At 44.1% G+C, this 27,284-nt stretch overlaps 2 protein-coding genes across 5 annotated transcripts in view; one reads left to right on the top strand and one right to left on the bottom strand.

Moving 5' to 3' along the window:
• Positions 1 to 12,016, bottom strand: part of RAD54B (RAD54 homolog B) — a 91,614-nt gene extending 79,598 nt beyond the window's left edge. Inside the window, exons 1-3 of one of the 2 annotated variants that reach the window (XM_075582710.1) lie at positions 11,847 to 12,016; positions 11,204 to 11,384; positions 4,126 to 4,274 (exon numbers count right to left, since the gene is read on the bottom strand). In XM_075582710.1, the coding sequence (XP_075438825.1) occupies positions 4,126 to 4,263 (138 nt within the window). In that variant the 5' untranslated portion in view covers positions 4,264 to 4,274; positions 11,204 to 11,384; positions 11,847 to 12,016. The remainder of the gene's footprint in view (positions 1 to 4,125; positions 4,275 to 11,203; positions 11,385 to 11,846) is intronic. The other variant, XM_075582711.1, reaches the window with a different exon arrangement.
• Positions 12,017 to 14,918: 2,902 nt separating this feature from the next.
• The window catches only part of LOC142488520 (E3 ubiquitin-protein ligase NRDP1-like), a 33,759-nt gene continuing 21,393 nt past the window's right edge, over positions 14,919 to 27,284 (top strand). For 2 of the 3 annotated variants that reach the window (XM_075589016.1, XM_075589014.1), the window contains exons 1-2: positions 14,919 to 15,035; positions 23,775 to 23,984. In XM_075589016.1, the coding sequence (XP_075445131.1) occupies positions 23,779 to 23,984 (206 nt within the window). In that variant the 5' untranslated portion in view covers positions 14,919 to 15,035; positions 23,775 to 23,778. Of the gene's footprint in view, positions 15,036 to 17,315; positions 17,399 to 23,774; positions 23,985 to 27,284 lie in introns of those variants that run through there. The other variant, XM_075589015.1, reaches the window with a different exon arrangement.

The raw sequence follows: 27,284 nt of genomic DNA, 5'->3' as shown, positions 1-27,284 counted from the left end.
CCCTCTCGTGTCATTCTTGGACATAATGACATCATAGAAACAAAGGGTGAACTGCGCTCTAATAATCGTGATTCAGTGTTATAATGTGATAATACAGTGATATTAATATAATATAATATAAACCTGTTACTTTAATGGTGAGGATATGCTGCTATATTCGTGGAATGGCTCCAAGACCAAGGCTAAAGATACAAAGACAAAAGAAACAGCGCAAAAAACCTCATAGTGTAGTATATAAAATTATATTGTGGTAAAACAGGTGAGTATTGCACGTACATCAATTTAATAGTTACTAGCAGTACATGTTTTGGACATGTTACCAGTCAGCAACAGATGGTGGGTAAGGATCACTGGATAAGTCCCCTTCTCCTCTCACGTCTCGCTTGTGATGTCACTCAGGACGCCGTAATGCAGGGCAGCAGCCCTTCAGCATGGATATAGCAGCCCGATTGGAGTACAGCTGTCTCCCGACGTGTTAGCTGTGGTGGTTTGCGGTGGAAGCAGGCTCTCAGTCCCTGGCTTCAAGCGTGTGTCTGCATGTGTGGCATCTACTTGCAGCGCGCCTCGGGTGATGTCATCCAGCGGCGCCGATCACTCTGCCAGCCACAGAAGCTTGGATAGCATAGATTGCAGTAACGGAGATAAAAGCAGGCTCTCAGTCCCTGGCTTCAGGCGTGTGTCTGCATGTGTGGCGTCTACTTGCAGCGCGCCTCGGGTGACGTCATCCAGCGGCGCCGATCACTCTGCCGACCACGGAAGCTTGGATAGCATAGATTACAGTAGCGGAGATGGGACCAAGTGACAGAAATAGGGTAATAACACACTGTAGGTAGTGTCAGAATGCGCCCTCTTATCCAACGCGTTTCGTACCCCAAACCTGACGAAGTACCTTTGGGGTACGAAACGCGTTGGATAAGAGGGCGCATTCTGACACTACCTACAGTGTGTTATTACCCTATTTCTGTCACTTGGTCCCATCTCCGCTACTGTAATCTATGCTATCCAAGCTTCCGTGGTCGGCAGAGTGATCGGCGCCGCTGGATGACGTCACCCGAGGCGCGCTGCAAGTAGACGCCACACGTGCAGACACACGCCTGAAGCCAGGGACTGAGAGCCTGCTTCTATCTCCGTTACTGCAATCTATGCTATCCAAGCTTCTGTGGCTGGCAGAGTGATTGGCGCCGCTGGATGACATCACCCGAGGCGCGCTGCAAGTAGATGCCACACATGCAGACACACGCTTGAAGCCAGGGACTGAGAGCCTGCTTCCACCGCAAACCACCACAGCTAACACGTCGGGAGACAGCTGTACTCCAATCGGGCTGCTATATCCATGCTGAAGGGCTGCTGCCCTGCATTACGGCGTCCTGAGTGACATCACAAGCGAGACGTGAGAGGAGAAGGGGACTTATCCAGTGATCCTTACCCACCATCTGTTGCTGACTGGTAACATGTCCAAAACATGTACTGCTAGTAACTATTAAATTGATGTACGTGCAATACTCACCTGTTTTACCACAATATAATTTTATATACTACACTATGAGGTTTTTTGCGCTGTTTCTTTTGTCTTTACATAATGACATCAGACTGAAAAAAGTTAGTTTGTTTTTATAATACAGAAAGATATCATACCATCCAACGGTACCTATTTGGTACACTACATGGTTTTTGGCTCCTGTAAGACCAGCTGTACCTATCGCACAGAAAAATTTGTGTGTGTACTATGCTGCATAGGTTATGGGTTGTACATAGGTATTGCTTGGAATGACCTCCGTCCTGCACAAGTAGACGAACAACAGTGGTGCCTATTTTATACCAAAAATGTGAGAGACAGACAGAGGGACAAAGAGACCAAATCATATAACTCTTTATGAATATCCAAAAGTGTCAGAAAATATCCCCTTCCAGCTTAAGTCTTGAGCGGGTACTCCGTTCGCCCGCTGTGAAATCCAGCCGGATCTCCAAAAAAGTGTTTCACACGCGATGAAGCATGTTTACGTGCAAGACACAATGCGGTTCAGTCACTGCTTGTTACCATGTCATTACGCATAGACGCTCCTGGAAACTGTGTATCTCGAAAAACGGTCCGGGGGCTGGTGCCTGCTGTATATGCCGGTCTGAGCGGGAGTGAGTGAAGCAGCCAACTGAAGAAGGGAGGACCGCTATGAGCGACTTCAAGAGAGACGCCCATGTGAGGGGACTCCTGCAGACCACATAGTACTGGGTTCCAGGTTACGAAGCTGGATGAGAGAGAGGACACGTCTTCAGCCAAGTACAGTATCATCGCTGCGGAGCCCTAGAGGGACGCCTGTGACAGGCTGGACGTTCAGATACAAGTCGGAGGCTCGCGAGGCTGAAATTGCCTTCTGTGGAGGGATTTCCATTCATGAAGTACCCGAAATCTGGGTTACTATACCTAACATGTTTATATTATCTAAATTTTTGTACGTGCATATCTTACCATTTTTTATACCAATATATTTTATATATTTACTATACTATGAGTGGTCCTGCGCTTTCATTTATGTTTCCAGCCTGCTGTATACCACCTACGGACCACGGGACTAACTCTACCTTATGGAGCTCCATGTTATTGTAAGAATTGTAAGTTTTAAGCTGCTTGTGATATTTCACATATATTTTTATAATACTTACCACTGGTGCGCTTTATCTTTTTGAATTAAACTGTCAATATTTTTACATAAGACCTGGAGTGCATATATATATATATATATATAAAACACAAAAACGAATAAACGATACCGTTCTGTAGCTAACGAAATGCTTTTATTTGTGCGAGCTTTCGAGATATACAGATCTCTTCTTCCGGCGGTGTTGCAATGGATAAAGCAAGAGAGGTTTTTACTTAAAAACAGTGTATCCTGGAATGTATCTGTGACTGAAGCCTATCCCTCCCCTCTGTGTTGTATGCGATTTATGACTTAAGGTGTTAAATGGTCCCTGATTGTTAGTCATGTAAGGAGTGTGTGTGTGTGTGTGTGTGTGTGTGTGTGTGTGTGTGTGTGTGTGTGTGTGTGTGTGTGTGTGTGTGTGTGTGTGTGTGTGTGTGCGTATACAGGGCTTTACAAAGGGTGTGTGTGGAGTGGGAGTGTATACCAATAGTGTGGGTAGGTGTAGAAATGTAAGAGGGTGTTGCATTACTAATGAACAAAAGAAAGAAAAGACTCCATAATAGATGCACTCGATGCCTAAAGTGTAATGAAATGATCATTATATAAAAACATTTTAATGATAATATTAAAAATGATAGAAACAAACAGTGTTGCATTACTATTAGTGTGTAGATGCTATGTGGTCCCTATTGGTATATAGGGATAGAATTACATTGTACATTAGTATGTGTAAGAGACAGCTGTGTGTGCATTCATATAGCGCAGTTTCTATAAACATGGTCATAGGAAGAGAGTTCTCGTGTCAGGGTAGTGACTCATGAAACTGCGATCCCAGTTTAGGCCAACGCTAAGTGTCCTGAACAGTTGCATAAATTTGTATTCATGCAACCGTCTCTCTTTCGATGTTCTAAGATTACCTTTGAGTATGGCCACCTTCAGATCGTTCATCTTATGGCCAGAGTCAGGACTGGCTCTTGTACCGCATGTGATAGATAGATATCTACACACATACATATGCATACACACACACACACAATTCATGTTACTCATACCCAAGGCTGCGTCCATAGTGCAGGAGACATCGCTCGCGCAGCGCAGAAAACAAACACTAGGACGCCAATGTGTTTGTCTATAGTGCGCGCAAGCACGACGGAGAGACTGGTGCTTCGTGCTAAAAGCAAATTTGAATTTCCTGCTCGATGACCGGGTCACATGAGTGTTTCACCCAATGAGGATGTACCAGTTCTGTGTCGTCACGGCCGCGCCCCCCCGACACACCTCCCGTCGCCTTTGCCTCTCCCTGCAGGACAGAAATCTGTCCTGCTTGAGGCGAGCGTGACGCCACGCCAACGTACACACACTTTTCCACTATGGCCGAGGCCTAATGCACTCGGCACGCCTATATATAAAAGGGAAAAATAAAGTTAACATATATACACACACACATACACACAGATATTACATTCAAAGCCGCTTTAAACTCGTTTACCTCGATTGTCTTTAACTCTGTATGTAAATGTTTAGTCTCTGTATCCGGGTACGTTGAATGAACTTTTCCAGGCGGTATAAAGCGAAGCTGCTTTGCGGCGTTACCAAACAGTTGACTTGGAGCTGCTGATCGCCTCATTTTGTGAATGCCTGAAAAAAAAAAGTACAATACTGGTTTCTCACAAGAGAACAAGAATTGTTAGGACTAATATACATTTTTTATGAAATAGGAACTAGTTACTGAAACATATAGGCATTAACATTTTTTTTGTATCATTTTTTGTTGGAGCCCCCCAAAAAAGGGAAGCAGATAAGATACATTTGCTTCATCAAACCATAACTAACGTATCCACTTCTGCTTTATTATTACATCACAAAATCCTTAATTAAAATTGGAGGAACTCAGTCAACCTGGCAAGAACAGAAATGATAGACAGCACTCATGGTCAAATAGAAAAATATAGTATAGCTAAATGCAGGGTGCAAAGTAACATAAGAAGGACCCGAGATCCTCCTACATAATAATTAACAAAGCTAATAGTTCCAGCACGCTCTGACTATAGGAAAAGTAACAACAAGTGGAAAATGCCAAATCAAACGAATATTTAATAAATGCACAAGTTATATACAAGGAGCAAAGTGACACCAACACAATAGAACAAAACACACAAAAAAATAGAAAAAAGCTGGGAAAATGTGGAAGTGACGAAAAAAGGGGGGGGTGTACACAATGGGGGATAAACAGGGGGGCAACGTTTCGGGGAAAAGCCCCTTCCTCAGGCCCGTTCCCCCTTGTCCCAAAGGAACAAGAGGTACTTCCCTTACCCCAGTACCCCTAAAACAGTGAACAAAATAAGCCCTAATAAACTAAGCAACACAAGATAATCTAACAAGCAAAAAGTGATAAGGTGATATCCAGGGGGTTGGAGTTAGAGCCTGAGATGGACATGTTGGGATCTACCTGATAGGTAGGAATGAAACCAGTTTAAAGCATGCTTCTCTATCCCATAGCACTGGAGTTTGTTAAGCAAGATAACATGATCAACAGTATCAAAAGCCTTTGCAAAATCTAGGAATATTGCACCAGTGAGTTGTCCCAGTTCCATTCCACACTGGATTTCATTGGAAACTTTTAGCAGGGTAGTTACGGTGGAGTGTTTGGGGTGAAAGCCAGATTGGAATTGGCAAGGGAAATTTGTCTTGGTATAGTAATTGCTTAATTGGGAGCGAACACATTTTTCCATGACTTTGGATAGTATTGGGAGAAGAGATTGGCCTGTAGTTTGAGACAGTGTTTTTGTCCCAACTTTTGAAGATTGGGACAACTCTGGCAGTTTTCCAGGTCTTAGGGATATGGCCTGCAGACAGAATAGAGATGACTATGCAAGCAATTGGTTTGGCAATGGCTAGGGCACCAAGTTTTAGAAACTTAGATTGCAGTAAGTCAGGTCCACATTGGTTGCTTAGTTTTAGTAGCGCTTGTGTAATCTCCTCTTCGGATACTGGGACAAATTGAAAATTGTGAGCCGTGTTGGGAGAGGGTGGGGCTATAGGGGTACTCTCTGAATGAGGCTCCTGTTTGTGGTTTGGGTTGCGTTTCGCTAATAAGTTAGTGGCACACCCCACAAAGTAATCATTGAATGCATTTGCAATGTCAATGGGATTTGTCAGAGTAATATCCTCCTTAGTGATATTACTTGGTTGTTGATGGCTAGAAGGCTGGAATATATTGTTAATAACCTTCCAGAAGTTAGCTGGATTTGATGTATTCTGGTGAAGATTGTCTTAGTAATATTGTCAGAGTAATATTGTGCTTTTGCATGTCTTGTTTGCCTTGTGCACATATCCGTAGGCATCTGTAGTTAAGATCCTTGGTAGTGCCAGTTACTTTTTAGCTTTTCCACAAGGCATCCCTGAAATGGTAGAGTGCTACAAGGTCAGTTGAAAACCACCGGAGGAAAGAAATAGTAAAGCGCAGAATCAGGGATAGGAATTAAGTCGATTCTGTACCAAGGGCAGTTGGTAAGTTCAGCCAGAAACTGTTGTGGGTTAAAGTTTCTAAATGTTCTAGTGAGGAGAACTTTAGGGCTTGATTGAGATGGCATTTTCCTTACACAGTACACTATTGCATGGTCACTGAAAATGTCAGGAAGGATGCCAGAGGATTGGATTCTGCTGGGATTTGAGAAGAGAATCCAGTTTAGCAAGGAATGGTTGAGATTTCAGGTTTGTCCATGTGGGTTGGGAAAGGAGTTGCTTTAGGTTAAGTGACTTGAGTTGTATCTGAATTTTGTGTTTTTTAGGGTCGAGCCTATTGTAGTTGAAATCCAGAAGAACTAGCAGCTCACGCTTCTCATTCAGAGACGACATGGAGCCAAGAAACTGGGTGATGTCAGTGAGGGACTGTAGAGGGGCTTTAGGGAGGTGGTAGATGCCAGCAACCAAGATAGGCTTAGGCCTTGAGCGCACACAGCGCGACGTGCTCGTCACGGACTCCTGGCGGCCAATGGTAGTGTTCATTGTTGAAACTACCATTGGCTGCGAAGCTAGACGTCGTCGCTGCTGCTGTGGCTGGAGTCTTTCGAAAACTGTGATTCCAGGCTGCAGCAGCGCGACGTCAGTTTCAGCAGCCAATCAATACATTGGATGCTGAAAGTGAACAGACTCGGCAGCTCCCTGCGCGTGCACACACACACAATTATGCTTTTGTTTTATGTTTTACACCGCTCTCCCCGCTCAGAGCTCCCCGGTCCCCTGCTCAGAGCTCCCTGCTCAGCGCGTCATTGTCATGGAAGAGGGGGTTTGGCCCGGGATTAAAGGGGTTACACCCCATTTGGCCACCCCGTGCTCTCACTTGGGAAGCAAGGGGTTAACTGGACTGTGGTCCAGTAATGTGTTTTTACCTTGTTTCAGAATCCAACTGTTTATTCCCCTGTTAAAATGTATTGTCTCATCCCAGTGTTTGCACCAACACATACACTAGGGTTGATGCGGGAGGGAAGGGGTTAATGTTAATTCAGTGATTAGAGCCCTTTGTTCCCTTTTCCCGCCTTTTCAGGCTCCAGTTTGCAGCCTTCCATAGGTCGCCATTGAGGCTCCATGCTTTCCAATGGCAGAAGTAGCGGTTTTGGACCTGTTTTCCAGCGGCGACCAGCGGGTGGCGTCCGAGAGGAGGAGCGGCGGTTTCCTATTGTAAGTCAATGGGGCCATTGACTTCAATGAGGATTCCTCGACACCGATCTCCAGGAACAGGTTGGCAGCCATCCAAACCGCGGACCGCAAGAGCGGAAACATTTTCTAAAAGAGAACTTTGATCACTGTTAGTTCAAGGTCAACGACAAGTGGCGTGGGAATCTTAGGTTCTAGGTCACCTGGGAATAAAATTATTTTTGACCCTAGCCCCCAGGAGCCCCCCTACACGACCCCCATATGGTCCGGGAATGAGGGACCCCCGTAAAGGGTCGAGCGGAGAAAGAGGGTCGCGCCATTGACTTTAATGGCGGAGAGGAGGTCCCATTGAATTCAATGGCGGCGCTCACCCATGCATTGTCTATGGCGGCGCCGGCCATTGATTCCAATGGGAGAAAAACGCGTGGCGTGAAAACGGCTAAGTCCGAAATTGTGAAAAGGGTAAGTCTATATCTCCGGTTCTGGAAGGACCAGAGGGCTGGGATTTGGGTGGCATGTAGCCAAGGTTCCGGCATGAATGCATGGCCATTCCCAGCCCTCTCCGACAACCAGACGGAGTGTGGGCAAATGTAAAGATTTTTGGTTTTTCCATAGACTTCAATGGCGGCGTTTCCCCATTGAAAGCCTATGGCGGCGGAACCCGTTGATTTCAATGGGGAAAGAGTGAAAGGCAGAGATTCATTTTTAAAGGGAAGAATCCTGTATTTTAAAAGTGTTTTTACCTGCATTTGTGTATCTACAGTTCTGGGGGTCACAGAGGGCTGAGACTTGGCCACAATGAAGATACAGTTCCGGCAAGAAAAGCTGGCAAGTATCAGCCCACTGGGCCCAACGGAACCAATTATATTAATATGTGAAGATATTAAACTGTGAATGGTATTTTGGATCTGGTATGAGAACATAGAGCCCATTTGCTATGTTAATAGGTCAGGAGGGCAGACAAATGGTTTAGCATAAGCCCTCTGATCAAAGGTTGACCGCTCTGATTGTATACACTAGGGCGGAAGAACAAAGGGGCTGAGTGGTCTGTAAGTGTCATAGTTCACACTTGCAGATGAGGGAGATTCTACTTCAAAGGAGTCCACTAGCCAGCCAGGCGCCTTTAGATTGACAGATAGGACTGGGATTGTATATAAACGAGGCTCAGCCTATACTCATTGTCTTTGTGTCATTCTAAGATTGCTGCATGAACTGCTAATCAAGATTTCTGATTATTTCATCATTCCAATTCTAAGTAAGTGCATATTTTGTCTATTATTTGTATATCTCGTGTGTTCACCTTTTTCAAGGAATAAATTATATTTTATCATATCTCAGCCATGTTCAGTTCAACCCAGGTATTTTTGGTGTATATTATAGCTTGTCATAAAGTTACCGTGACAAGCCTATAATAAACTGGTGGCAGAGGTGGGATTGAACTGAACCTGTATTACAGTTTACTGCGGGACTCTGTAATACAGTTGGAACTCGAGGTGAATTGAGAGTTCCTAAGGCTAAAGATATTGAACACACAGTGTACAACATATAACACAAGATATGGCACCACCTCACTGTTCCCCTACTTGTGAGAAGCATTGCCTCCAGAACCAAAGTGCTGGCCACCCGTGTGACTGGAGCCGGGCACCGAGACCGGAGGAGTGCATTAAGTCGGCGTGGGAACCTGCAGCCGGCAAGGCTGAGCGAGAGGCGGCGATCGGTGAGCATGAAACCCGGCCAGCTGAGCAAAGAACCACCGCTGCAGCCGCCGTAACCCTCAAACCGCCCGGAGAGCAGGGAATGGACCCAGCTCCGGGACGGTAGAGTCTTGCAACAGGAGAGGTAACGGCCGTTGCGGCGGCCCGTCCATTTTCCATGAAAGAGCTAGCACTGGTGTGTGCGTTGGGCGAGACGTGGTTCCCGGCGAAGTGGACCCAGTTCATGGCGTTGGTGCCGCACCGACCCGCTTACCCTCTCCCAGAATCCGGCGCTCGAGCAACTCCGCTCTGGACTCAGCAGCCCCGGCGGCGGAGAAGCTCCGGAATGAGCCCAGCGATCGAGCACCTCCGCTCTGGACTAAGCAGCCTCTAAGTGCATATTTTGTCTGTTATTTGTATATCTCGTGTGTTCACCTTTTTAAAGGAATAAATTATATTTTATCATATCTCAGCCGTGTTCAGTTCAACCCAGGTATTTTTGGTGTATATTATAGCTTGTCATAAAGTTACCGTGACAGTCATGTGGGGGCGTGGTGTGTCGGATCATTCCGTCTGCTGGGGATGTTCACACATCGCCCAGCAGACGGAGGCGTGCGCACGCGCATGCAGCCATGCGGCGCCGTGTAGCGCTGTGTGTGCCCCTGGCCTTAGAAAAGGGGAGGCAGATTTTGACAACTATGATTTCAAAAGAGAGTGGGCTTGAGGGGCAATTTAACAGTACATTTTAAGGTGTCTGCAATATAAAATAACGCTGGAGCTATATAACTAAAGACATACATAAATACATAACCACTAGCACAACTCTATTTTCTTCCAATTCCAACTGTGGCAGTACTTCTAAATCATTACAAGCTCCTGTCTCTAGTAAACTCAACAGCTCTGCTAGGTGGGTATTTATCAAAGCCCCCATTCTGCAAAACTAGTGCACAAGACAATTAAAAGTAGCATATTTATTGATGTAGAAGTGAGCAATAAGAGAGTAGTGTGTGTTTTTGCACAAATAGAGAAGACCAAAAAAACATTTAAAAAATTGATTCATAAAGGAATAATTGAAGTGTATGAGAATGGTGACGCTGGGTATAAGTGAGCACCAAGTTGCCATGAGTGAACCTATTCTTGATCAGAATTTTGTGCAAGTCCTTGGCTGCCAGAGTGGCCAGCACTATTAGCATGCAAAGGGTTAACCATATGGGGCAAAAACATCTGTATCGTTGCCATGTGCTCCTCATAACCCTGAGCTGTCCAGGTGTTTGTTGCTGTAAATACACAGCACTGAGTGAAGTCTGCCATAGAACTACTCTCACCCACACACCCTGACAATAAAGGGAACGACTTCAGCCTGTTCACATGCTTTCCCAGGGGAATGAATTTCTCCTGCAGTGCTGCAAACACCCCTATAGAAGCAAAAGGAGTTTAAAAGGCAAAGTCTATGGTGACAACTGATGCGTATGAAAAGGCAGAGAGTGACATGGGCTGGGAGAGGGAAGGACTGGGAGCAGGGGAAGGCAATGAAAGTAAGCAATGAATGTAATGAAGATACAGGGTAGGTGTAACCAGTCTGAGCTTATAGTGCCAGCGACGGCGACCGTCGCGTCAAAACAAATGCATTGTTGCCGTCGTCGGTGCTTATAGAGCACGTGACGGCGCAACAGTGCTACCAAAAATCTGGTAGTCACTGTTATTTGATTTTTTTCGGCGACGGTCTCCCCTTTTGGCCAATCAGAGCTTCTCCGACCCTCTGCCTCCACCTTTATGACGTCGCTGGCCTTGTAGCCAGCGAAGTCGCCTAAACTTGAAATATAACTATCACAATGGCGACGCCGTCGCCATAAGCACGGCCTAATGAACGTGAGTGAGGAAGATTGTGAGCAAGTCAGAGTGCAGACAGTGATTGGAAGATGGGGTGGGGATGGGGTGTGGGTGGGGTCAGTGTAATGTAGGAGTGCATCAGTGATAAGGAGACCGGGTATATAGGGTGTAGAAGCGTGTCTGGGGAGCAGTTTCCCTGGCTTAGCTCATTACAAACACAGGAGGCCCATGAGTAGTGACAGCGCCGTGTAATCAGACCCGCTCTATAACGCCGGCCTGTGACTGTCTCCGCAGGTGTATCACTAACAGGCACCGACGCCCGTTACAGCACACACACACACCCATCTACCCCCGTTACAGCAACACCCCCAGCTACGTACTACGCACCTTGTGTACAACAACCCGATATCACCACGCCACCACGCCTCAAATCTCCCGCTCGCCCAGCATGCCCAGCGTGCCGCGCGTTCACCCGTCACTATGGTAACGCGCTGCTCCTCCCACAAGTCCTCTACTGTGGGTGACTGAGCGGCAGATAGTGCCCGTGTCACGTTGTCAATAAAGTTTACTTCAGGGCGGGAAAAAAAAAAGGAAGAAAAAAATGTTTTTAACAAGCCTGCTTGTGGTTCTCGTGCGTCAGAGCAGCTGACAGGGACAGGACACAGCAGCAGGGACAGGACACAGCAGCAGGGACAGGACATACAGCAGCAGGAATAGGATATACAGCAGGGACAGGACACAGCAGCAGGGACAGGACATACAGCAGGGAGAGGATATACAGCAGCAGGGATAGGACACAGCAGGGACAGGACACAGCAGCAGGGATAGGATATACAGCAGCAGGAATAGGATATACAGCAGCAGGAATAGGATATACAGCAGCGATAGGATATACAGCAGCAGGAATAGGATATACAGCAGGGACAGGACACAGCAGCAGGGACAGGACACAGCAGCAGGAATAGGATATACAGCAGCGATAGGACACAGCAGAGACGTGATGGAGGCGCAGAGCTTGCTGAGCTCTCACCTGTGCACGGGGTGTCACTGATTTGTCGCATTCATTATGGTACCAGTTCAATCTCTCACTTAATGAAGACAGTATATTTTCCATGAAACTGTCTTTTTGAGGCTCGGAACCGTTTATATCTCAATTGTTTGGGTCCTTGGAAGTTTACACCAGTGCAATAGAGAAGGTCCTTCCTCGGTTGAAGGAGCACAGTGATATTTCTTGTTAATGCCAAAAAACACTTCTAAAAAAAAAAAAAGAAAGACTTAATCAGAAATGATGGTACCCTGGAAAAAAAAGGGCATAAGCATAATACGAAATAATCACTTTTCAAGAATTAAGGAGGACACAGGCTGCGCTTATAGTGCAAGCGGCAGCACGTAGAAACATGCATTGCCGCCATCCGCGCGTTTATAGTAAGCGCGACACGACGGAGCGACAGCTTTGATCACTGGAAGTCATCCCAATTTGTTTTTTTTCAGCAACCGCAGCCTGACGTCACCGGCATTATAAGCGTAGCCTTGGTCTAGAATGGTAGCACTGCAGAGAAATCCGCTGGTAATATTTACATTATATGGCTACGCTTATGGTGCCGGCAACGGTGACGTCAGGCTGCGGTCACTCGAAAAATCAAATTGAGATGACTTCCAGCGATCGCGTGCTGTCGCGTCGAGCTTACTATAAGCGCACGCGATGGAGGCAATGCATTTGTTTTGATGCTACGTCGCTGTTCCCGGCACTATAAGTGCTGTATATGGGTGAAAAACACCATAACTACTGTGTCCTTAATCGGGGTGTGGGGAGGGAAGTTAATTGTCTAACTAAATTATGGGTTCTTTAGGTAAAATTCCCGGCCAGTGGGTAGGGGCGCAATTAGAGAAAAATACAGCACCAAATGCATTTCTCCATTTTCTACTTGTTTGTCAAACGTATGAAAGCATTTTCTACATTTTACACATTGTTAGCGAGAAAACTTTACACCATCTCAACCTGATGGCATTTTTTGATACGTACAATATAAATAGTTGAAGCACGGATGTAGAGTTTGAGACATCTCCGTATAATCAGCGCATGATGTAACAATTGCTATTACCATTCCCCAAATCTCAGACTGACGCACAGAGAGCAACAACTGGACGAAAGACCTTAATGTATTGACACAAAAGAAAAATGACACAATTTGCATTAACTTTGTCCCAGATGTTCCTTGATACATCACCCCCATTGTGATTTCCTCCTTCGATAAACTTGGTGCCGATAGCTTCTGTTTTACAGCTTGGAGTGAGACTTACAGTAAGCAGCAGTAAGCCTAAATAGTATACAACAAAAAAACAGAAAATCCCAAAGCTACATCCAATATGACAAAAATATACAGTGAAATACCTATATATCTCTTGAAAAATAGTAATTTAGTTAAACCCTTTAGCCAAAGCATTTTAAACCTGCAAACCACATCAAGGCATGATCAAATATTGCAGGTCCTAACACTGATTAAAATTCTTATGTACCTCTATAGTTAGAGGAAGAATGATCGCATTGGATCTGTCCCAACCAGACGCATGAAAAAGACCTGCTTATTTGGAAAGTGGTAAGGGGCGAGCTTAAAATTTAAAATAGTATTTCATTGTGTATTTTTGTCATATTGGATGTAGCTTTGGGCTTCTCTGTTTTGTTGTATACATTTAGCACAAACAAAAACCCATCTATGGTGCAGATTATTGTAATAAGGAAAAAACACAATCAAATCTTGGGGATAAATCCCACTCACATTCTGTAGTGCTGCACTCAGCCCAAGGACTCAGCATATGATTAATAAATAGTCTTGTGTCGGCTTCTTCTGGCATACCTCTCTTGTGCTTCCCTTCCTTCAATCGCCGTCAGTACTCCTTGCTGGAGAGAACTCTTCTCTGTCCCCCTTCTCTGGGAACAGCAGTCAGTCTCATTGTTTATAGTCACTTCCTAACTTTTTTTTTTTTCAACTTCTATTTTTTTATTTTTCAGAACATAATAACATAAAAAGGACAAAGAAAAGGGGAAGGGTAATGGGTACAGAAAGTAAAAAGGTTAGGTGGGGTAGGATAGTGGCATTCTAAACGTTGGTCACTTTTGCTGTTTAAACCTCTTTATAGAGAAGACCGAGTGCTTGGATTTCTTCCTCCTTAATAAATTTGTGTAATCATGTTATTTTACAACTCTCTGTACATCATTTTTATTGAAGTGGAGATGCCTAAAGGTGGTATTCAGTCTACTTATTAAATATCTTCTGGCAAACAATATGTGATTAGGTGAATTTGTTTTTTAATGAAATGTGTTGTATGTTGGGAAATGTTTTAGGTGAGCGATGTTAAGGGTTCTTCATAGATGAGATTATAGTGTACACAACTTTCAAAACCTCACCGTTTTCTTGTTTAAGTGAACCCTTGAAAAAGAAGCACTGGAAGAAGAAACATATGAAGGTTTGAAAGGTCTGTAAACTATCATTTCATCTACTGAGAACCCTGCTTGTCATTTAAGTAAGAAGTTATTTTTGAAGCACTAGTATCTCCCTCTCTGTGTAAGTTGGAGTTAAAGAAGCTTAGATAATAACTCAAATTACACTGTCACATTACAATTTGTAGCACAAAACATATGTTTACGAAGGTTCAGATTTATAATCAAACGTTTCAATATGAACAGCACTATTGCTAAGCACCCAGGAGCAGGCAATTTGTGTGCAGTGTTTTATGGCAGAGTGTACAGTCAGAGGAAAGAAAACTGAAATCATCCCAATAATACAGCAATCAGGACCAAGTTGATAAAATGAAGCAAAGAAGGTTATGTAGATGTTGATTTTTTTAAATTAAACTATATTTTGACTACAATTTGGTTTAAAGAGATGCTAGGACACATTGCTACATCTTTTATCCGCTAGCTTGATCATTGAAGATACAAAATTGAGTGTCCAAAGTGAGGCATTCCTAAGCATGGCTTGTTTTCCAAGGTCAAGTTAACAGTGATGTATTGTTTACTTTGCTGCTCTACTACAGGCAGTCTAGCCACTGGGGAGCTGTCTCTTAGGAAACACAGCAACTGATCCTCTTTCTTTGTGATCAGCATGCAGAAGGAACATAAAGCCCCAGTGCGATGACTGATTAAGTCCAGTGGTGCTGGATCTCGCTTGTCAACTTCGAAGTTGTGTTGATTTTTCTAGCTTCAGCTACTGCCACATAGGTAGGTATTTCTGAGAAATATTCTAGGATGGCATTGCTTTAGTCATGGACAAAGCAGGCAGTGTACTCAGCACTCTATAAAATGAGATAAAAATGTTTTGTTATTTTTTGCAAACAGTCAATAATATTGATAGAGTGATACATGCTCCAGGCACCATGCAGATGAGAAGGGAATCCGTTCACCAAATAGATTATTACCTAAGCAGTGTAGTGAGACACAAACAGAGGCAATAACTGTAAGATTACACATACAGATGTTGCCGGACTAATTTTTCCCACAGATACCTCAACATACCCAGGCACGCCTCACAGGGTTTCCATAGCATTCAATGGTAATGTGGGCACATAATGCCCGGGCATATGTCAAAAATAAAAAGACGGCTGTATCTGTAACTGTAGTAGGTGTGTAAGTAAAGGTGCCTACGCAGAAGTTTAAAGGGTGGTAAATGAGCAAGTGCTACAGGTAAAGTAGTTATTAGGGAGGGGAGCTAGAATTGATGTTATGTACTTCTGAAGGTGTCTTCTTAAATTCTCTGAATATCAGTTGTACAGTGTTTAGTAAATAATTTACATGAAAAAGTGGATGCAATGTACTATTACCATGGCATTACTTTCTAAAAAAATCTATTAAATATGTCTATCACATCCTATTAAACAGGTACAGTAAATCCATAATCTATATATTTCTCTAAGGATGTCTGCACATCCCTCTGTGATAGGCTGAACAGCCTGTCAGTCAACCACAGACAGCCAATGAGACTGCAAACACCTCACCCTCTGTGGTAGACTGAGCGGCCTCTCACTCACTCAGGAAACACTGGGTGAGGGGATTTTAAAGGCAGTGGGTGCAGAGGGTGAGTGTGACCGGTGTTAATGTCCTAATTAATATATATATATATATATATATATATATATATATATATATATATATATATATATATATATATTTCTCTAAGGATTTCTGCACATCCCTCTGTGATAGGCTGAACGGCCTGTCACTCACACAGAGACAGCCCATGAGACTGCACATCCTATGTAATGAGACTGCACATTGGCTGTGTAACATCTTCTGTAAGTGTCACATATGAAGTGACTGTAGAGTTCAAATTAGTGGTGAAAAATGAAAGAATTTGATTCTGCCCTTCGTCATCAACCCTGCAACTGTGAGAATTTGGCTTTCTAAATGTTATGACAATTTTTTCACCACTAAGACTAACTTTCTAAGCTGCTGTGTAAACTTTAGTAATACACTGTCCTCCCAGGCCTCATTTATACACCTGTTCTTTCACCGCCTACTCCTCATCCCCTCCAATACCTACCTGGGAACTCTCTCCTCCTACCTCTCTCTCTGCATCTCATTATCCCCTCTCTGTTGCTTTTTGTGTTTGCGGTTACCTCACTCCTTTGTAAACTCTTCTGTTCTCTACAACTTCCCCACTCTCCTTTGATCGACATATTTTCCTCTCTCCTTCCCTTCGCCTATGCCCAGACACTGTACCACTATTTACACGCCACTTACCCAACAACTTCTACACCCCTCAATATAAAGCACCCCCACAAATTCTCTTCTAACCTCCTCTCTTTCTACTCCTCCTCCTTCTTGCTGCTGAGGATATCTCTCCTAATCCTGGACCCAGCATTATACACACCTGCTTTCACCCACGCCTCCCTGCCACCTCTTTCTCTGCTGACGGTGTTAAATTATTTAATTTAATACTGACCAACCTTAAAACTCACCTCTCAAAAGAAGTATCCTAATAGCCTGCACTCATGGCTACTGTCCCACACCCACAGTCGCTACCTACTGTACCAACCATTGTGGCCAAGCACTGCCATTACTGCCACCACTGCCACTGCACTTAGTCTCCCAACATATCACTTAGATTGTAAGCTCTCCAGGGCATGGATTTCCTTTCATATTGTCCGACTTTGCAGCGCTTATTGTATTTTTATAATTCCCTGTACTGTATTGTCTTTGTAAAGCACTGAGTACACTGTCGGTGCTATATAAATAAATACACACATATATCCCCCTCTGTGATAGACTGAGCAGCCTCTCACTAACCCAGGAAACACTGGGGCATGGGATTTTAATGGCAGTGGAGAAAGCAAGCAGAGGAGGAGACAGCTGAGATGGGTAGGAGAGGAGGGAGTGTAGTATACACAGAAAGGATCAGACACAGTAAGGCAAGGAGTGCAAAGAGTGGGGAGGAGAAAGTGCAAAGAGGAGCAGGGCGTGATAAAGGGGGGAGGAGAGACAGCAAGGAGACGAGGAGACAGAGGGATGACGAGGAGGAGGAAATGGAGAGCAGTGTGCACATGAGACAGGAAGGAGTGCAAAGAGGGGTGAGGAAAGACGGCAAGGTGAGTAGGAGGAAGAAACAGAGAGACAGCAAGCAGTGGAGGAGACAGCTGAGATGGTTAGGAGAGGAGGGACTGTAATGTACACAGAGAGGAGCAGAAAGCATAAGGCTGCGGTCCCAGTCACTGCTACAGCGCACACCTCGGCGTGCGCTGTGCTTGTAAGCACTGCCCCTCAATGGGGCTGGGCCCAGTACTCACCTTCCCGCTGAACGTGCAGCCGCGCTGTACTCGCAGTTTTTTAACTCAATGGAATTGAGTTCAGAACTGGCGACGGAGGCGTGGCCACGCCCCCGCCGGCGGTTCACCCAATGAGGGCGAACCAGCCTCGTGAGGTCATGACCACGCCCCCGCAAAACCCCGACCACGCCCCCTCCCGTCGCAATCTCCCTCTCTCCCTAAAGACCGCAGATCGCTGGTAGCGCTGTGCACGCGCCGCCTCCCCCCCCCCCCCCCGCCGGGTGCACGTGTCACAGTGATCACTGGGACCGCAGCCTAAGGCAAGGAGTGCAAAGAGGAGCAGGGCATGATAAAGGGGGGAGGAGAGACAGCAAGGAGAGGAGGAGACAGAGGGATGATGAGGAGGAGGAAATGGAGAGCAGTGTGCACATGAGACAGGAAGGAGTGCAAAGAGGGGCGAGGAAAGTCGGCAAGGTGAGTAGGAGGAACAAACAGAGAGACAGCAAGCAGAGGAGGAGACAGCTGAGATGGGTAGGAGAGGAGGGACTGTAGTATACACAGAGGAGCAGACAGCATAAGGCAGGGAGTGCAAAGAGCAGGGAGGAGAGAGTGCAAAGAGGAGAAGGCATGATGGGTGAGAGAGTAATGTGGGGAAGAAGGGACAAGAGACAGCAAGGCATTACATGGATGAAAACAAAGAGTAATGTTTAGTAACCTTTCAGATCTCCTACATTGGCGTATGTTACGCCGGGTACAGCTAGTATCTCCTAACCTGTCATAATACAGAATCCATTCCATCTGTATTTACACATGCAGAGCAAGTTGCACTCATTGGAAGACAGTCACATTTGTGTTTAGTACCCATGGTTGCATATACTTCAATAATGTTACTCAATGAAAGCAACAAAACATTAAAAATCATGTGTGTAATTAAAAAAAATCAGCTGTGTAGTATTAGATAATATTTACTGCATTTTTCATTTTTTTTTTTACATTTAAACTCGTAATGACAGTTTTTAATTAGTGTTAATATAATGTGCATCCTTTGGTTGCTGTAATAGGCTCTTGCACACCTCTTTGAGCCCAGCCGTGTAAGAGCTTTTGCAACAAATTATCATGAACAGGAAAGTGTTGCAGTGTTCCCAGCAAGCGACTATGGATGACTTGAAAGCTGCAACAGTAGGCAATGTTACCCGTAGTAATATAAGGTTATATTGTAGCTCTTGCTACAAGCAGTTGCGCACTGACTGAAGGATTGATTGAAAGTTAGCCATTAGGTGAACCCAGGGAGCAGGATATTCGCTGATCAATCACAGGAGAACGCATGATTGGCAGCTTAGGTCATTTGTTTTCATTAATGGTAATCAAATGCTGCACATATTAAAACCAATTTTTTAATAAGTGCTGTGAGAATTATTCCATTACGATATGATAGTTTGTCCCAGAATCCCCAAATAAAACTCATTTGAGTGTTTGGCAGCTATATTTGAGAAAAATGTAAATGCCTTAATAGTAAACTCTTGTTTGCTACAGGAACCCCCCTCCCCACCACCCGTAGTGTACAGTATGTATAAAATCTATATGTACTTTACATGTTCAAGATGCAATGAAGAATGATGTTATTTATGTACACCAGTGAAGAGGAGGTAATGAGAAATAAAACGTTATTTTAAACCAATGGTTACAAAACACAAACAATTATTCCCTATAATGTTTTACTTTTATTAGGAAAATTATTGAAATAATGTTCTCCACATAGTTCAGTGATAATATTAATGATTCAAGTAAATACTTTAGTACAGCGGTGCGCAAACTGAGGGGCACGCCCTTCAGGGGTTCGCGAGACAGTCTGCAGGGGGCGCGGGGTTTACAGAGGCCCCGCGCACTTCCCGAAGGCACTTAAATTAAGTGCCGTGTGAGCGGCGAAGACCTCTGTAGACTGCACTTACCTTGGCTCCGGCGGCTTCTTACATGCGTCACCATGGCAAATGACACCGTGAGGTCATGTGATGTCAAAGCAAAGGTAAGATGGGGGGGGGGGGGTGCGGAGAGAGGGGAACCGCCGGCAGGGGGGCGCAGGGAAAAAAGTGCGCTCCCCTGCTTTAGTACATTATGGCCCCTGGTTTAACATTCCATAGAAAGATTGATTTAAATGGATCTGGTATCTTACGGAGGTTGGGGGAAGACCACTTCATGGAATACTAAGTAGAGATCTACACTGTATTGAAGAAGGAATAGTTGACATGTTCTCTGTTTTTACATGGAAAGACAAAGCCAACGCCTTATTTATTTCACATTTCTTCTAACACACTACTGACCAAGAAACTCACTACAGTACTCGGACGAGTGTAGGAACATAGGGAGGACACCCATCCCAGACCTACAACCAGGACCTACCGAAAACATATAAGGGAACAACAAGGAAGACCAACAAAGGGCAGGAGACAGGAATGGGTGCAGGAAAACTGGCTGCCAGAGTATTGGGGTCTGTTTGCAAAGTTTTGTTTAAAAAGGTTATAATTCCTTAATGGAAGTAAAGCTTCCTGATTTCTTAAAGCCGCAGGGAGCTTATTCCACAATCTTGGGGCATTTATTTATAAAAGCTCTCTCGCCAACTTTATTGACCTTAAACCTAGGCATAATCAGTTGAGAGGTGATGGCAGATCTAAGGGTCCGATTGGGGGTGTTACTGATTAGGCAGTTCTGAAGGTAACGAGGGGCTAGTCCATGGATAGCCTTAAAAGGTAAGAGACAAGATATTAAATAAACCCTTTGCTCCACCGGGAGCCAGTTCAGATCTTGTAATACTTGCGAGATGTGGTCTCTCCTTGCTCTGCCAACTGCAGGGCTTTGATATTATGTTTTTGTAGACCAATCAGCAGAGAATTTGCAAAATCCAGCATGGAGACGACCAATACCAGTGCTACTCTCTGTAGATGGGTTTTCGAGAGAATCGATTTAATTTGTCTCAGCCGATTTTTTTCACAGTAGCTGCAAAAATGTATTTTTTTTTTCAAAAATAGCTCCAAGGCTTCTCACCTCTTTCCTTGGGATGGCGCAGTTATTGATTACCTTACCTTATCTATCTTTTGTACAGTAGATCACATGTCAACATGATCTATGTTTTTACAATAGGTGTATGTGGGCCATTAATTGCATTGTTTCAACAGTTAATAAATACCAACACAAATATTAAAAATAGATGATATACACAAGCTTCAGTTCTGTTTTCTCACAAAACAATACAATCTTACTTGTTACCATTCATGACACATTTGCCATCCCTATTTATATGGGGGGGCTCCCCCATAATTCTCTGACAATTGCATACTTTTTCTGGTTACTCCTGCAAAATAATTCCCTTTACGCAGCACACGTCAATGGAAGAAGAAAAAATATCCTGCACTTTCTTAACAAATCTCCCTGAAAGATAGATAATCACTGTTAAGTAACAGTAATTACTTAATTAAGAAATCTGAACTGCAGCAACACACAAATATGGTTTTCATATTTGAAAACCTTTTGGGACATACAGTATTTGTTGTTTCTTCTGAAGGACTACTGCGTTCCTCCACTCGTTCCTCTGAACGCCTCTGGAGGAAATCTCATACGCTCGCAGACTTCATTCACTACAAATTTATGCTGTCCTGTTTCAACTCTGCCCTCTCTCAGGCTAAACAAACCTACTTTTCATCACTAATCAACACACACAAGTCTAACCCACGCCGACTCTTTTCTGTCTTTGACTCTCTACTCAGACCACCCTCTGCTGCCTCCTCTTCTTCCTCCATATCACCTCAGGACTTTGCTGACTTTTTTAAGGAAAAGGTGGAATCCATACGTCAGAACATCCCATCTGTTGCCTCCTCCCATCCCACACTGCTTCCCAACTTTCCTCCTGCCTTTCTTGACTCTTTTTCCGCTATCTCGGAGGAGGATGTGTCACTGCTGATCTCCTCTTCTCCCTCTACCACTTGCCCTCTTGAGCCCATTCCCTCCCATCTCCTAAAACCTCTTGCTCCTTCTATAATCCCTATGCTCACACAGATCTTTAACTCTTCCCTCTACTCTGGTACCTTTCCATTCTCCTTCAAGCATGCAACCGTTATACCATTACTCAAAAACAGCAAGCTTGACCCTACAAGTCCTTCTAACTATCGACCTGTCTCCCTCCTGCCTTTTGCCTCCAAACTCCTTGAACGTCTTGTATTCTCTCAATTGCTACACTTTCTCAACACCTATTCTCTTCTAGACCCTCTACAATCTGGCTTCCGCACTGCTCACTCTACTGAAACAGCCCTCACTAAAATAACTGACGACCTCCATGCTGCCAAAGACAGAGGTCATTACACTCTGCTCATATTACTCGACCTCTCTGCAGCATTCGACACCGTGGACCACCCTCTTCTCCTTCACATTCTCCATACTCTTGGTATTCGGAATAAAGCTCTATCCTGGATCTCATCTTACCTCTCCCATCGTACTTTCAGTGTCTCTTTTGCTAACACCTCTTCCTCCTCTATTGATCTCTGTGGGGGTACCCCAGGGCTCTGTCCTGGGACCTCTTCTCTTTTCTCTGTACACACTCTCTCTAGGTGACCTAATCACATCTTTTGGGTTTATATATCACCTCTATGCTGATGTCACACAAATTTACCTTTCAACCCCTGACCTTACACCTGCTATACAGACCAAAGTTTCTGAATGCCTCTCTGGAATATCATCCTGGATGGCCATCCGCCGACTGAAACTTAACATGGCAAAAACAGAGCTCCTTATACTTCCTCCCAAACCTGGCCCTACTACCTCCTTCCACATTACTATTGGAAATACGATCATTCACCCAGTAGCCCAAGCACGCTGCCTAGGGGTTACACTTGATTCTTCTCTCTCATTCTCCTCTCATATTCAAAACGTTTCTAAAACTTGTTGCTTTTTCCTCCGCAATATCACAAAGATACGCCCTTTCCTCTGTTACTCGACTGCTAAAACTCTGACTCAGGCCCTCATTCTCTCACATCTCGATTACTGCAACCTCCTGCTGTCCGGCCTTCCTGCCTCTCACCCATCTCCTCTACAATCTATCCTAAATGCTGCTGCCAGAATCACTCTACTCTTTCCTAAATCTGTCTCCGCATCTCCCCTCCTGAAATCCATCTCCTGGCTTCCGATCAAATCCCGTATCTCACACTCAATTCTCCTCCTCACTTTTAAAGCTTTACATTCTTCTGCCCCTCCTTACATCTCAGCCCTAATTTCTCGCTATGCACCATCCCGACTCTTGCGTTCTTCTCAAGGATGTCTTCTTTCTACCCCCTTTGTATCTAAAGCTCTCCCCCGCCTTAAACCTTTCTCACTTTCTGCCCCGCACCTCTGGAATGTCCTTCCCCTCAATACCCGACTAGCACCCTCTCTATCCACTTTTAAGACCCACCTTAAGACACATCTGCTTAAAGAAGCATATGAATAGCACTGGATAATCCTGGACACATGATACATAAAGCTTGGCCCCCTGCAGACGCACTTACTAGAATTCCCTCCTGCTGTCTCTGTACGTTCTCCCTAACTACCAATTAGATTGTAAGCTCCTCGGGGCAGGGACTCCTCTTCCTTAATGTTACTTTTATGTCTGAAGCACTTATTCCCATTACCTGTTATTTATATTATTTGTTATTTATATGATATGTATTACTACTGTGAAGCGCTATGTACATTTATGGCGCTATATAAATAAAGACATACAATACAATACAATTAGCTGTAATGAAATCCAGCCTCTTTGATATTTCCAAAGTCAGTTACGTGGCATATCAATTTTACCATCCTTTTATTTAATGAAATATGTAAATATCTAATGTCCCATGTACCCTATACATTCACAATTGTCAGCCTAACTCCATGCCGTTATGTGTTTCCAGTCCACTACTTCTGTTACAACTACAGGACAATTGAACAATTTCATTGACAAAATATCTGGCGTACCATAGGCATTTTGGCTGTTAAATACATGCATCATATAACCAACGGTCTTTCCCCTTTGCTACATTAATTGAAAGGACCCTCAGAAGGATAGAACTGGAACGCACAAGAATTATAAGGCATTAGAGAACAATAACTGTTTAGAAATCTGTTGCTGTCATGAAGTCAGGTTGGTAATGCTGTATTTCGTATATATTTATTTCTTTTTGTCTTCTGACAGAACGATGGGCTATGACATAGAGCGGTTCTTGGGGTACGTGAATGAGGGTCTCCTGTGCTGCATATGCCGTGACGTTTTAGAAGAGCCATTACAAGCTCCCTGTGAACACGCTTTCTGTGCTTCTTGCATACATGGCTGGCTTGTTCATCACCATAATTGCCCTGAAGACAGACAGGCACTCTCTGTTACTGGCCTGAGACCGTTACACAGGTACACCATATTGCAATTCTTAAAATCCTCTTTGCAATACTGTTCTTTTTTTCCCCAGAAATGTCCTGTCCTTCGCTGGCTTAACCGTGTTTTCAAGGAAAGCTCATGAAGTTACAACACTTGCTCTCCACAGAGTGGGGTATCCTACGGACTGAAAAAAAAAAGCGAATGAAACATACAATTCTACCTTTTTGTTTTCTATTATTAGAATCATAATTTTTTTTCACATTTTCCTATGATTGAGAATTTATGTTCAGAGTGTCATTTAGGATGATGTTCAGTTGGGGATAACTCTCAAACTAATACCGTTGTATATTCTATTATCACTTGTGAGCACATTCACATGTCTCAGACAGGTCTGCAGCCCTGCTTTTCCCCATTATCTCTTAGCATACAGTGCTTTCACTGCAGCCATGGATTCTGGGAAATGTGGTGCAAATTAGAATTCAGTGTCACTTTATATTTATGATGAAATAGGGTTTGTCTTCTTTCTTTGCTGGAATACTACTGATTGTCCTCAAAGATGTTTTTCAACTTTTGAGGGGTTAGGGCTCGATTATACCAAGTGCTGCAGGGCGGCAGTGCTATTCTGTGACGTGACCCAGTGCTGCCGCCGAGCGGAATCTTGATTATACAGGGGGAACAGGGCAGAGGAGGGGTGTGGCGGAGGCGTGGCCGTGAGCGGTTCCCCCTCATTGGCTGAACCACTCACGGGACTCGACCGTCGCCGGCCAATAACAAAATCCCATGTCTTCTCTGCAGTCGTCCGCCCTGCAGCTCCAAGCAGTGTGCACGCCATAGTTGGTATGTTAACTTTAATTGGATTTATTGATTTTGTTTTTGAGTTGCGTGGCGTAGCATGGCAGGCGATTTCTGGTACAATCACGGCCTAAGGCAGGGGTGCGCAAACTCTTCTCCCTGTGCCCCCCTGCCTGCTCTCCCCCCCTGCTCGCGCCCACTCCTCTCCCCAATGCTCAGCTCCAGTGTCAAATGATGTCACAGAGCCATGGAACGTCACGCTGCCATGGCAACGCGGCATCATTTGATGCCGGGTTGCCATGGCGATGGGTCGCTGGAAGCTAAGGTAAGTGAAGTTACAGAGGCCTCGCACGATCCTCCAGCATTTAATTGAAATGCCTTCGGGGAAGCACAGGGCCTCTGTAACCGCTGCACCCTCCCCCCCAGAAAATCTTGCACTCCGACTTTGCGCACTCGTGGGTTAAGGAACCCTATAATTATATTGTGAAATTCTGCAGAACCCCAACACTCTCTAATAGCATGTCAGAGATCAGATGCATTGTAAATTCTTCTGTATTTGGTAGGGGCCCATGTTAAAATGGATAAGAATCAAATGGTGACACTGCTCATTTGCATGTCATTACCCAGAATCCCTGCTGCAGTAGAAGCAGTGTATGCCAAGTGATAATGGGGGAAAGCAGGGTTGCAGACTTGTCTGAGACATGTGAATGTGCTAACAAGTAATATTTTTATTGTCTGTATTTGGTACAATTTTCAAATGACCTGAAAATTGCAGGGAACCCTTTAGGGGTGCCTGGGGAACAAAAGGCGTCCTAGGAACCCCTGTTGAAAAGCTTTGAAGTAGAGGAAGGGGGAAGTCTTTAATGGGCTTTGCAACAGGGACTTATTCCAGTTAAGAAACTTGCCTCTAATCCAGCAGTGTGCTGGTTAATTGCACACCAGCAATTAACCAACTCCACCTGCCTAATCAGAGCTCTGTGAAATAGTGTCATGTGAGACAAACGAAGAGGATTCCTGAGCTCACAATTGGAGCTGACCCAGGAAGGGCAGACCAGAGAGAGTTCCCTAGTCCACAACTGGGCTGGCCTGGGGAACAAACAGATGTCTTGAGCTGCAAAGAGACTGCAGGCTGACAGCAAGACAAAGGGGACAAGATTTCTAAACCTGGATCCTGATATTGCTATAGCACACAAGGGTGCGGACCCAGGAGAGCAAAGAGGCCTTCCCCTACAGCTACAAGAAACAGATAGGACTTTCTTATGTGACTGTTATATATATTTGGGCTGGTAATTAGCTTAGCTAACCACCCAGTTAGAGAGGGTTGGACTACATGTGTAGATATCTTCCAAAGCGGAGTAGGTTTTTCTTTGGCTTATTTTGAATGTTTTGCTGTGTTAAAGGGAAAGGTGCAATAAAGCCTAATTTTAGTTTAACTTTAAACGGTCTCCATTGCGTACCTCTGCACACGTCTCTTACAGGCTCTAAACAAAAACCTTATATACAGTAGCACCCATCCTCACACAGTAATGATGAAAATCCATGTCACACAATAATCACCATTTATCACAGGCACTAAAACTTAAATTGTACTAAGGTGAAATAATGCAGCTATTTTGCATCTTCTCTAGAATGTTGTAACATATGTTTTGGGGAAAGAGAGTGTACCCACAAGTATTATTTTTATTTACTGAACATATGTTTTAGAATTTATATCAGGACATAATAGAAAGAAACAAAGGATTGGTGGGACAGCAGACCCACGAAAAAATGTTTGGAACTCGCCGAATATGCCAAAAATAAAAAAATGTTTGAATATGCCAAAAATAAAAAACATGTTTATTGATTTACATAATAAAAAACATGAAACAAAATACACAAAGGACAAGAAATCTCCTCCCACGCGTTTCGCACCAGTCTGGCGCTTTCTCAGGACAGTCTGTTTTAAAGAAGAAAAATAGGGGTTGGAGGTGGAAAACACTAAAATTGAAGTATTCTTTAAAACAAACAGAATGCTGTTTTTCTTTGTTTCCAATTCTCATTAGAAATAATACATATTTAATTGTGGAGTTCTCCCTCCGTTTATTTGTGAATAAAGAAAACACAGCGCCAACTTCTAAATATAAACAGTGACTAAATATCCTGCTGCTGGACTTTGGGGGGGGGGGAGGGGGTGATTCAAATCCTTCCAAAATTAATATATAATGAAAAAAGAATACCAGTGTGTGGGTTAAAATTATGTGCCCTAATGTATAAAACCACTGTGTGTTTGAGACCTATAAAACATACAACTATCCTAATAAGTGCAAAATAGATCCAATCTCTGTGAATGGTGCACTTACATAAACAAATGTCCAAGTGATAATGTCCCACAAGGTAAGTCCACTTTGGAGAAAGTATCCACAGGTTAACTTGATCCGGATGATATATGTATATCTTCACACTTGTTCCACTATAAGAAAAGAAAAGAGAGAAGGACATGGCATAATAACGTTTATTATAGGAAAAGATAAAAGTAGGAACACTCACAAATTGTAACACTTG

This window comes from Ascaphus truei, chromosome 2 (genome assembly GCF_040206685.1).
Source record: "Ascaphus truei isolate aAscTru1 chromosome 2, aAscTru1.hap1, whole genome shotgun sequence".
Classification (NCBI taxonomy): Eukaryota; Metazoa; Chordata; class Amphibia; order Anura; family Ascaphidae; genus Ascaphus; species Ascaphus truei.
Note: the sequence above shows the minus strand (reverse complement) of the source record. Positions and strands in the feature narration are given on the sequence as shown.